Raw genomic sequence first — 12,448 nt, 5'->3', positions numbered from 1 at the left:
TAATGTTGGACCTGTGGGCTTGGGCAGCACTGGGTTGGGATGTTTTCTTGATGTGCACTTACCCTTTATATAAAACTCTCTCTTATAAACGAGTTTCTGTGGATTTGTTTCTCTAAAGTACCCAGACTAATACAATAACTTTGAGAAAATAAAAAAATTTAAGAGTAGATATGTACACATAGAAGAGTTATAAAGGCATAGTGGAATATTAACATTATAAAAATAATTCATTGTCTAAGTACAATCAAATTAGAGGTAGTGTTTTAAAAATCAAATTCCAATATATCATATCTTTTTCTGGATTATACCCACAAAATTTCATATTTTGCATGTAACTGAAGCACCATAAACCACAGTGAAAAAAGAAAGGGAAAATAAAACAAGTTATCTGAACTGTATCAGTAGGACGTATAATATCTATGTTCTTTCAAGTGAAGTTTGAGTGGCTATTAGCCACAGGAGAGACTCCATTCCGTAATGCATAAGTTTAAGTTCCTCATATGTACTTTCTCCATTTTGGACATGGAAATTCTAGGAAAGAAAGAGTGATGAGGAAAAGAGCACCAATTTTCTGCATGTTCCAGAGTTATCCCCTCATTGGGCCGTACTTCCATCACTGCGTGTCAGGTTATTTGAATTGGAAGACCAGTGGTCATATGCGGAACACACTTTCCACAGAATCCCCCACATCTGCCGTAGACTTTGGTTCCATCCTGAAAACAAGCGGGAGAGATACAGGAGAATCCTAAATAAGCTCATTTCTGCATGTGCATGGCAGGAACATCACCCATGTTTTGAATCATATGGCTGAAGTGAGAACTTTACATTTGCTATACCAGTTGCATTTCAGGTCATAGAACGTATTATTTTAGGATTAGTTAAATTTGTGGTCGTGGAAAAGTTGAAAAGGCATTAGATAAGCTGAGATTTGTATAACTATATGATCATTATGAACCACACCATATCTAGAAAATGTATCTCAAAGTATTTTTACCCCTCTATTTGCTTCATTGTGTTTATTAAAACATCTCCCAATTTACTGTCCAATATTTACCTTATTTTATGCAAAATTCTCTCAGACTAAATGAAAGAAAAATGTAATTCATCTTAACCTGAGTGGTATGCAACCATATTTTAACCTGCGTACCTTAAATGTCTCCTGGAAATATTAGAAACATTTCCTGGAGAAAAGTACAGAAGAAGGTGATAAATGGGGGAAATGACTGAAATACAGTAGGCTGAAGGCAGCAAGTAGACTTAAGAAAAGACTAGTGGGTTTAAACCACCAATCTTTTGGTTAGTACTTGTGCCACCAGGGCAGCTCATAAAATATATATATGCATATTAATAAAAATCAACCCATTTCATAATTTACTAATCATTGATGCTTCCTCTAGCTCTTTTATTGTTTAAGTCTTGCTATAGCTCTAAAGCTACGTCAGAGGACCTTGAATGCTAGTTCAAAGCACAGCAGGGTTTCCAGCCAACTTTTCATTGCCCGGCAGCACTTACCTGGGATCTGTGTATGATGACAGAGGCATAACTCCCCTGAGCAAGCCACTTGGCTGTGCTGGAGATCTTCATCCCTGTTCCTGCCAAATTAATACTGAACTGTCCCTGGATTAAAGACAAAACAAAATTGGATGGAATTCACCAACTATTTGAGAATACTCTTGGCTGGAAACATCTGAATGTGATTTATACAAGTATAAATAATGGTTAGAAGGGTTTTAATCTATAAAGTGAAAGACTATTTACATAGCCTGACTCTCAAGAAGAAAAGAACCAGCTAATTTTAAAAAATGATTATGCCTATGTCGCCTCAGCTACGAGAGATGATGGAAGGAATGCCACGTAATGAGGTCTATGCAAAATTGACTCTATCCAACCCTGCGCTTCAGCACTTTAAAGAAATCTCCTGCAGCAGATTTCCCCATTGCAATAGGTAGCTTGATTTCTTGATTCTGCTTCTGTCATTATTGATTGCTGATCCAGGCAAAATGAAATCATTGGCAACTTCAATCTGTTTATCATGATGTTGTCTATTAGTCCAGCTGTGAAAATTTGTGTTTCTCTTTGACATTGACTTGCAATCTATACTGAAGGCTGCCCTCCTTGAACTTCATGGGCAAGTACAGTTGTGACAACTACATATCACAGGTTTTAATAACCCTTCCTCCAATTCCAATGCTGAATTCATCTTGCTGATACTCTCTGCACTTAGCCAAGATCCATCTGACACCAGCAATGATATCCCTCATACCATGTCCTCTTCTGAATCTGGCTTCCATTTCTGGCAGTTCCCTGTGGATGTACTGCTGCATGTGTTATTGAATGATCTTCAGCAAAATTTTATTTGTATGAAGTACTAATGATATAATTCAATAATTTCCATCATCTGTTGAGTTACTTATCTTTGGAGTGGGCACAAATATGGATCTCTTCTCTATCTATTGCCTTATTTTTCAGGATTAATTTTCCTGAGGTTTACTTCTGTTCCTTGTCTTAGTTCTAAAGCTGTACACCACAATCCCAAAGAAAAAGTAAAATGATTTATTTTAAAGTTGGGATAATGTTGATAGAGGTGAAAAATTATTTCATTCAGTTGTTCAAAATCAGCTGAGTATATCGTATGTCAAGAATGGCCTACAAGCTTCAACACATGGTAGCTGGGATTGTGGAAGCTCAGCGACTGATCTCATTCTCCTGTGGTGTGGAAAGTAACATACATGGGGCCGTGTCTTCAGAAAACTAACTGCACTGTCAGAAAAATAACAATCGTGGCATAGTAAAGTTATTGTCAGGAAAGCAAAGAAGAGAAATACACAGCAAGCAGTCGATTTTAGTTTCAATCGGGTTCTTAATGGAACTTGGCAAACCAAAACTCATTCGACTGCAAAAAGCAAAACTAAAACCAAACTCACTGGCATGGAGTGAATTATGACTCATAGCAACCCTATAAGCCAGGGAAGAAAAAGGACTAGAATCATCGAGATTTTTAAGAACAAGTGAGTGATATATAGCTTACAACATTAAAGACATACTAGCTGAAGTCATTGAAGTCATGCTATTTAGAGAGTTAGGAAAGCAGGTCAATATCATACGTCATATAAAATTTCGATATAATACGGAACTAAACATACATCAAACATCCACTAATCGGAAAATGGATAACTTCATTTGCATCATGGTCACACAAGACACGTTTTACATTTTAATATATATATTTTAAGTACCAAAATATATTATATAAATGTACATATAGAAGTATCTTAGTTATCTAGTCTTGCTACAGCAGAAATGCCGTAAGTAATGACTTTAACAAACAAATGCATTATCTCATAATTTAGAAGGCCACAAGTCTGCTTCAGGACACCAAGTCTAGGTCAATGGAAAACTTGACTTATAAGATCTTTTTCTTAGGCTTTTGTTTCTAGGTTGTTTAATGTAATTGCCACTCCCGTGTTTTAATAAAATGATTTTTATAGTGTGACCGTAGCACAATGAATTTATTCACTTTCTTATTAGAAGATGCTGATGACTCACAAGACTGTGGAAGCTAATAAAGGGCAGAATCATCACATCAGATAAAAGGTTGCTGGTTCAAATCCCAAGAGCCAGAGGTCAGATGAAGGTCATAAGCAAATGAGGGATCTTTGCCAGAGTGTCCATATATATTAGATGGGGACCACATCCTCAGGGAGGCTCCTTTACCTCAGATTAGACAGTGATTGGAGGAAGGGTATCATGCTGTTTTAAAAGTTGTGACTTAGCTAAAACTCACCCTAATCCTGCCTCATTGACATGTAGAGGTTAGAATCTAGAACATATATCACAAAATGGACAATAATTATATCAAATCCAAATGTAGGATAAACAAACAGTATTGAGAAACACGACCTAACCAAGCTGACAAATACATTGAGGGTGCACAATTCACTTGATGACATGAACTAAATAGAATAAAATAATAAAACTGAATATCATAATGAAAACCTACATGATAAAAGACAAAATGTAGTCAGTGGTTTCCTCCTATAATACAGATATAAATTGTAGAGGACCATATAGGTAGATGTAAATTATAATGTTTCACATCTTTGGTTGAATAGTTGAATCATGCATACAGATGATATTATGATGTTTAAAATTTTACAATATTTATTATACACATGACCTATAAATTGAAAGCAATCCAATAAAAACTCCGGGAATCTTCTAAAATTAGAACAACCGTTACCCTTCAACAGATGAATGGATAAGTGAAGGGCCTCCCCAAGATGGAACCCGACTTGGCAAGAAGAGGAATAACTCTTAGTGCGGCAGCAACACCGAAGAATCTCCAATGGCCGATGTTGCGCGAAGGAGTCCAATCTATAGGATTATATAGATAACATTCGAGGCCAAACTACAATAGCAGAGTTGTCCAGTGTTAAATCAGAGGGAGGAAATGATTGAAAAGAAGAGTACGAGAACATGTTTGGGGATTGATGTAATTGCTTGGTATTCAGAATGAATTTGGGTAACGTGAACCTATAGGTATGTCAAAATTTGTGGAACTATGCATTAAAATATCTTCTTTGGTATATGCTATTAAATCAGAAAATTAAAAACAATAAAGGACGAAGTAAACCTTGACAACATAAGAAAAAGGTTGATCTAATATAGAGCTATAGAGAGTTATAATACTATAACCTGATAATAAAAGATACAGATTCAAAATAGTTACAACTTGTTCTGACCACTTAGAATGGACTCTAGCCATGAATCATTGGCATCAGCTGAATGTGATTATTTCTCTTCTTTCACATAATCAGATATTAATTACAAACCAGTAAAATAGATGTAAGTTGTTTGTTTTTAAATTTTATAGCTCTTTGAAAAGTGCAATACATTTTACTTCACTTTACTGTTGATGTATGTATTCTAAAGTTATCTCACCCTCCTTAACTCCATCTTATATTGCAGTGTGGCAGAGTTTATTTTCCTTAAGGAGGACCATATGGGTCTGTTCTCTTTTTAGCATTCATGTCCCAGGGTGCCTTGTCATATGCAAACAGAGAGGATGTGGTTTTGATGAATTCCAAACAAGAGAATATGTTCTTTCTGTGACATCAAACATCTGGAGAGTATTCATGCAAATGTTGTTTAACTTGACACAGAATCTGGTTTATATATTTCATAGAACATCCCCACAGATACTGAGCAGTTCTGTTTTTGGTAATAGTAACCTCCGGTAGATGAATATAGATTGAATATAAATGAGTATAACTCCTTTTGGCAGAATGCACCTATGCCCAATACCATCTAATTTTAGAAATAGACCTGTACATGCCAGAAATGCCTAGAGCATCATGGAAAGAACAAACCTCACTCTGAGAGGCAGAAAACAGTATTGTATTGCTTACTTCTGTCTCTGACTTGTCAAGGATCTTAGCTAGTTCTGTTTTAATCTAAAGTAGTAATTAATACTGAGTATCGGTTTCTTCAACTACGAAGGAAGACAGTCCATTACTACTACATAACTTGCTCAAAACATTGTTGGAGAGACTTCGAAATGGAAATAGCTACCCCATGTTTTAATAACCTGACTATTCTGACAGCTCTGGTTCTGAGTGTTTATCAATAAATAGTCTATTCACAATCATGAACTTTCCATTAGGATATTTCCTATGATAAGAATTCACTAATGCAATAAAGGAGTTTCTGTTTCGCTTGACATACATTAATAATTGTCTTACTTTTTATTGATGAGCAGTATTCTCTCTTATGGATGATCTTTGTCTATTCATCTGCTGAAGGGCAATGAATTGGCTTAGCATTTGTAGGGTCTTGGAATTTTTAATAGATTGCATTAAATTTATAGATACCTTGTATAAAAACATCTTAAAATTATGAAATATAATAATGTAAGGAGGGCACTCCACTATCACCCTGACAAAAATAAAATGGATTATATAGAAACACTCTGAAAAATTTTATGTGAAAAATTACAACGTTTTTATGAAATGGATAAATTCTTTAAAATAATTCACTTGGCTCCAGATCTGTTTATTGGTTAACTGCATTAAGAAAAAAACTTTCATGATGGTGAGCTGAAATCGGTCACTTTATGAAAGTGACCTTCCTTATCTGTCTGTCTGTTGTACTGTGTCTTCCTTATTTGTCTGTCTGTTTGTTGTACTGTTGTGGCCTGCACGTTGCTGTGAGACTGGAAGTTTGCCCCCTGTCTTTCGAGGACTAGTGAGATCACCATGGTGAACACGTCTCAGTAGAGCTTCAGACTAAGAACAAACTAGGAAACAGAAAGAGCTCATCCATCTCTGAACCATCAGCTCCTGTATAGTGTCAGAAAATGATACAGGCTAATACAACTGAGGAAGAGCTTTCTTCTCAAAACAGAATTGAACTGAATGATAAGAATGGAGCAAAGCTCTCAGAATATTCATTTGCTGATGGAATATGACTCAAAATAAGAAGAAACAACTGAAAATATGTATTACAAATTATATGTGGAATGTATGAAGTATAAATCTAGAGGAACTGGAGTTCATAAAATATGGAATGCATAAAGATAGATATCCTAGACATTTGTGAATTAAACTAGACTGATATCCGCCACTTTGCATCAGGCAATATGATGGTTCACTATTATGGGAATGACAAATTCAAGAAAAAATGGCATCATTACCAAAAAGCATGTCAAGATCTATTGGAAGGACAATTCTGTGTGGGACAGGATATCTGTACAGCTACAACGAATACACAGTGAATACAGCTGCTACACTGGCTTCTCTAGAAGCCAAACCAGTGACATGAAAACTTTTGCCAACGTTTTTTCAGTCTGATATTGATCAAGATTCATTGTCATTGCTGACGATTGAATGGGAAAGGTGAAAATAAAGAGGAAGAATAACTTGGAAAATAGGGCTTTGGGGAAGTGATAGAATCAAAGCTGGATACGGCATGATAGAACTGGGCAAGACCAACAATTTCTTCCTTGAAAATACTTTTTGTTTCAATAACATGAACAACAAATATACACATTGACCATAACAAGAAATCAAATTGTCTGCATTGTGGGCAGAGACTACGGAAAAGCTCAATCTCATTAGTCAAGACAAGGCCAGGAGCTGATGGCAAAACAGACAATCAATTGCTCACATGCAAGTTCAGGTTGAAGCAAAAGTAAATTACAAGTACTAAAGAGCTAAAATACAACCTTGAGTCTATCCCACCTGAATTTAGAGGCCATTGTAAGAACATATTTGATATATTGAACACTAATGACTGAAGTCTAGACATACTAGAACCCCATAAACAAAAAGAGTAAAAAGTCATTAATAAGACAGGAAATAAAGAAAAGACCATGCCCGAAGCAACTTTGAAACTTGTTCTTGAACATAAAATATTTATGGTGAATAGAAGAAATGATAAAGTAAAGGGGCTGAACAGAAAATCTCAAAAGGCAGCCGGAAAAGATAAAGCATTAAAATGAAATGTGCAAAGCCCTACCATTAGAAAATCAAAAAAGAATATAGGAAGCATATCTCAAATTGAAAGAACTGAAGAAAAACATCAAGCCTTGTGTTGTAATATTGAGGGTTTTTATGGACAAAACATTGAAGGTTGCAAGAAGTATAAAAATAAGATGGAAGTAATAGACAGACTTACTGTACCAAAAAGAATTAGTTAAAATTCAACCATTACAAAAGGTAAAATATGATCAGGAACTAATGGTAATGAAGAAAGAAGTCACAGTTGTACTGAAGGCATTAGCCAAAATACAACTCCAAGAATTGATGGGCTATCAAGTGAAATTTCTCTTGAAACATGTAACACTGGGAGTGAGCAGTCAGAAGTCTTTGCCAATAAACATGAAGGAATCTGCCTGGGGAAAGTGGAAAAAATTCATATTTCTGCTCATTCCCACAAAGGTGATGTAACATTATGTGTATAAATTATCACACAGTAACATTAATGTTACATGCAAGTAAAGTTTTGCTGAAGATAATTCAAACAGGGTTGCAGCGGTGCATTGACCAGAAACTGCCAGAAAAGTCAAGGAGGACTCAGAAGAGGACATGAAACCAAAGATATCACTGCTGATGTCAGATGGAAATTGGCTGAAACAGAGAAAGCCATAAAGATGGTTACTGGCATTTTCTGGACTATACAAAGGTATTCAATAGTATGGATCATTAAAAAAAATAAAACTATGGCCCAAAGCCAATCTGTAAGCAATTGGCCATCCCCTTACAGAAGGGTTGTGGGGAGAAGACGGGCCAGTCAGGGTGCAGTATAGCACCAGTGAAACATACAACTTTCCTCTGGTTCTTTAATGCTTCCTCCCCCACCCCCACTATCATGATCCCAATTCTACCTTACAAATCTGGCTAGACCAGAACATGTACATGGGTACAGATAAGAGCTGGAAACACAGGGAATACAAGACAGATAAACTCCTCGGTACCAATATTGAGATTAGGTGTACCAGGAGCGTAAGGGGAAGGTAGGGGGAGAAAGGGGAAACTGATCACAATGACCTACCCATAACCTCCTCCCAGGGGCATGGACAACAGACAAGGGGGCAAAGGGAGGCATCAGACAGTGTAAGACATGACAAAATAATAATAATTTATAAATTATCAAGGGTTCATGGGGAATGGAGGGAGGGGGAAAGAATGAGGAGCTGATATCAAGGGCTCAAGTAGAAAGAAAATGCTTTGAAAATGATGATGCAACATATGTACCAATGTGCTTGACACAATGGATGGATGTATGGATTGTGATAAGTGTTGTACTAACCCCCAATAAAATTATTTAAAATAAATAAATAGATGAACTTGGATTTTAAAATAAAGCTATTTTGTACCAAAAACATAAAAATAAATTAAAATATAAAACTATGGATAATATTGCAAAGGAATTTCAGAACACTTAATAGTGCTCATTCAGTATCTGTATACAGACCTTATTCTAACAAAGCAAGGAGCTAAAACATTGCTTAAAACCAAGAAAGATGCATAGTAGATTTGTCTCCTTTCATCATACGTAGTCACTCTGTATGCTAAGCAAATAACCAGGAAAGATGGCCTTTGTGAAGAACATATCCTGAGGATTGGCAGGAGACTCATAAGCAACCTGTGACATGCAGGTGACACAACCTTGTTAGCTGACAACAAAGAGAAGCTGAACCTACAGGTGAAAGGTTAAGACACTATTCAGTATGGCAACACCACCACAATGTAAAGAAAACAAAAATCTTCAAAAGGGGGCAATTAACAATATTATTTTAAAAATCATTTTATTGGGGGCACTTACAGGCATTATACCAATCCATAAATCAAGTATATCCAGCGAACTCGTACAGATGTTGTCATCATCATTTCAAAACATTTTCTTGCTACTTGAGCCCTTTGATATCAGCTCCTCCTTATTCCCTCCCTCCCCTCCCTAGACAATATTATAATGAATGGAGAAAGATCAGAATAGTCGAGGACATCATTTTACTTGGATCCATGGTCAACACGTGTGGAAGCAGCAGTCAAGAAATCAAACAACTTATTTCGTTGAGAAAATCTGCACAAGATTTCTTTACGCTATTAAAGTTCAATGACGTCATTTTGAGGATTGTGGTGTGCCTAACCCAAACCCAGCTCTTCTCAGGGACTGTATGGGCATGTGAGAGCTGGACAATGTGTAAGAAAGGCAACGGAAGAATAAAGGAGTTGGAATTATGGTACTGATGAGCATTGGAAGCATCGTGGGCTGCCAGAAGAGCAAACAAACTCTCTTGGAAGAAGAACACCCTTCAGAGGAAAGGATGTGAGATTTGGAGTCACGTGCTGTGGAGATCAGACTTGGTCAAACAGCAGATCAGAAATCTTTGAGGGACAAACACAGGGGCTTCAGCAATGGGCTCACATAGAATCACTGGGAGGATGGCACAAGACAGGGCAGTGTTTCCTTATGTTGTACATAGAGCAGCAGTTCTCAACCTGTGGGTCATGACCCCTTTGGGGGGTCCAATGACCCATTCACAGGGGTTGCCTGATTCATAACAGTAGCAAAATTACAGTTATGAAGTAGCAACGAAAATAATGTTATGGTTGGGGGATCCCCTCCGCATGAAAGGGTCATGGCATGAGGAAGGTTGATTCAGAATCACTGACACAGAGTCACCATGAGTTTGAGTTCACTTGATGGCATCTAACAACAACATTAATAATCAATTTCTTTTATTCCGAGTACCTTCTTTATCTTTGTATATGGCATGGTTTCCCCTGGTTAGCGACTCCTCTCATCACACCTGCTCAATCTGGCTTAAATGAAGAAAGAATGTGGTATCAAGATTGGAGGAAGGCTTATTAACAACCTGTAAAGTGCAAATGATACAAGCTTGCTTGCTTAAAGTGAGGTGGAATTGAAGCATTTGCTGATGAAGATCAAGGATTACAGCCTTCCGTATGGATTACGACCCAATGTAAAGAAGACTCGGACCAATATGTCGCATCGTGATAATGGAGAAAAGGCTGACATCGTCTAGGATTTTGTTTTGCTTGGATTCCCAAACACTGCTCATGGAATCATCAGTCAAGATATCAAAAGAAGGGTGGCATTGGGTAAATCTGCCGCACAAGACCTCTTTAGAGCATTGAAATTTAAAGGAGGTTATTTGGAGGAATAGGGTACACCTGACTGACCCAAGCCAGGGCATTTTCCATCGCCCACTGCCCATGTAAAAGTCAGACACTGAATAAGGAAGACCAAAGAAGAATCGATACATTTGAATTGTGCTGTTAGAGAAGAATATTGAAAGTACCAGGGACCGCAAAAAGGACTTTAAAAAGTTTGCCTTGGAAGAAGTACAGCCAGAGTGCTCCTGAGAGATAAGGATGGCAAGACTTCATCGTCCATACTTTGGACATGCTGTCAGAAGAGACCAGTCCCTGGAGAAGAACATCATGCGTGGTGAAGTGGAGGGGCAGTGAAAAGAGGAAGGTCATGGGTGAGATGGCTTGACCCAGTGGTTGGAACAATGAGCTCGGGTATGGGAGCAATTAGGATGATGGTGCAAGACCGTGCAGTGTTTGGTCCTGTTGCGCATAGGGTCACGGTGTGTCCCCTCCAACTCTGCAGCACCTGACGACGACACTGTAGCAGATAGGAACCCCGTGGGTGCAGCAGTTTGTGTCACTTCAAACACACTAGCCACTTCGCAGGATAAAGATGAGTCCGTCTGTTCCAGTAAAGATACACAGTCTTAGAAACTCTTTAAGGAGCAATTCCACTGTGCCATAAAGGGTCACTATGAGTCTGAATCACGTGGATGGGAATGGGCTGGGTTTGGGTTGGGTTGGCAAATCTCCTCTATACCTGCTACAAGCATGTCTTCTGCATTTCTTCTGCATTTCTTGTTGAAAGCAGTGAATGGGAGTTCCAAAGAGGGATCTCTGGCAAACCATTAACTTTTATCTGTTCACATTGTTAGCAATGCGTTATTATCTATCTCAGTGAGTCAGGTATCTACGTTTTCTATATCCATCTAGCTTACATTTTACCCTTTTATCGGAAATGTTGTTTCCTGCGACTTTATAAAGTCCCTTGTCAAAAGTGAGATCAATTTTCTTCTAGGGAGCAAACTCCTGGTAATCACCGAGATGGCATTACAAGTGTGACAAAAGAACTCTGAAAATACAGAATATAAATCCAACAAGGAAACAGCAAGGTACTGTTTCACAAATGCCGAAAATAATCTGGGGTGTTACAGACCGTGCTAACGGAAGTGGATCCAAGTGACACGCTTTGAGCCATTGCTTTGCCCTCTGCTGCAAAGGTGTGCATTTTTGTGGACTAAGTGGAGATATTAAAATTAGAGTGTCTCATTGGTGGAGAAGTAGGCCATGAACAAATTAAAATTCCTGCTTTTTTAACCCTCTCCAATAACTGCAAAGATGGCCATCATGAATGTTCTCCAATATGTATTTGTAACCTTTAAAATAAAGTACTGAGACAGCTTTTCCTTTTCTGTTTACTTACATGCTGGTAAGTAACGTTCTGTCCAAGCACGTGAATGGAAAGAAAGCGTATTCATTATTTTTTTTACTGAGGGGAAAATCAAACAAATACCTGGGGACATCTGGCAGCACTGTAGCAGTCTCCAGCTGTGGCAAATGGAACTGCCTTTCCCAAAACTGTCTGGGAAAAAAGGAAGTCGGTAGCTAGAGAAGAATAATGGAAACTCGTTAGCCTCACGATTGTTTTGCAATTGTCATTGAAACATTTTATCTTTTTCATATTAATTTCTTATGTATATTCATTTTTCATTCAAATTGTAAAATAAAAATTGTCACATAACCAAAGTATTTATCATAGGCTTTCAATAAATCCATTCTCTGTAATACAAAAACTTTCATCTCATATTTGCCTTATGTAATGACGGGTA

General features: G+C 37.5%; 1 protein-coding gene across 1 annotated transcript in view; it reads right to left on the bottom strand.

Moving 5' to 3' along the window:
- Positions 1-208: 208 nt before the first annotated feature.
- Positions 209-12,448, bottom strand: part of ADAMTS20 (ADAM metallopeptidase with thrombospondin type 1 motif 20) — a 181,643-nt gene continuing 169,403 nt past the window's right edge. Inside the window, exons 36-38 of the mRNA XM_045287241.1 lie at positions 12,133-12,224; positions 1,513-1,617; positions 209-713 (exon numbers count right to left, since the gene is read on the bottom strand). Coding sequence (XP_045143176.1) covers positions 624-713; positions 1,513-1,617; positions 12,133-12,224 — 287 coding nt within the window. The 3' untranslated portion in view covers positions 209-623. The remainder of the gene's footprint in view (positions 714-1,512; positions 1,618-12,132; positions 12,225-12,448) is intronic.

This window comes from Echinops telfairi, unplaced genomic scaffold (genome assembly GCF_000313985.2).
Source record: "Echinops telfairi isolate 266 unplaced genomic scaffold, ASM31398v2 ScPeMD7_12;HRSCAF=54, whole genome shotgun sequence".
NCBI classification, from domain to species: Eukaryota; Metazoa; Chordata; class Mammalia; order Afrosoricida; family Tenrecidae; genus Echinops; species Echinops telfairi.
The sequence above is the reverse complement of the archived record's forward strand: the minus strand, read 5'-3'. Positions and strand labels throughout refer to the sequence as shown.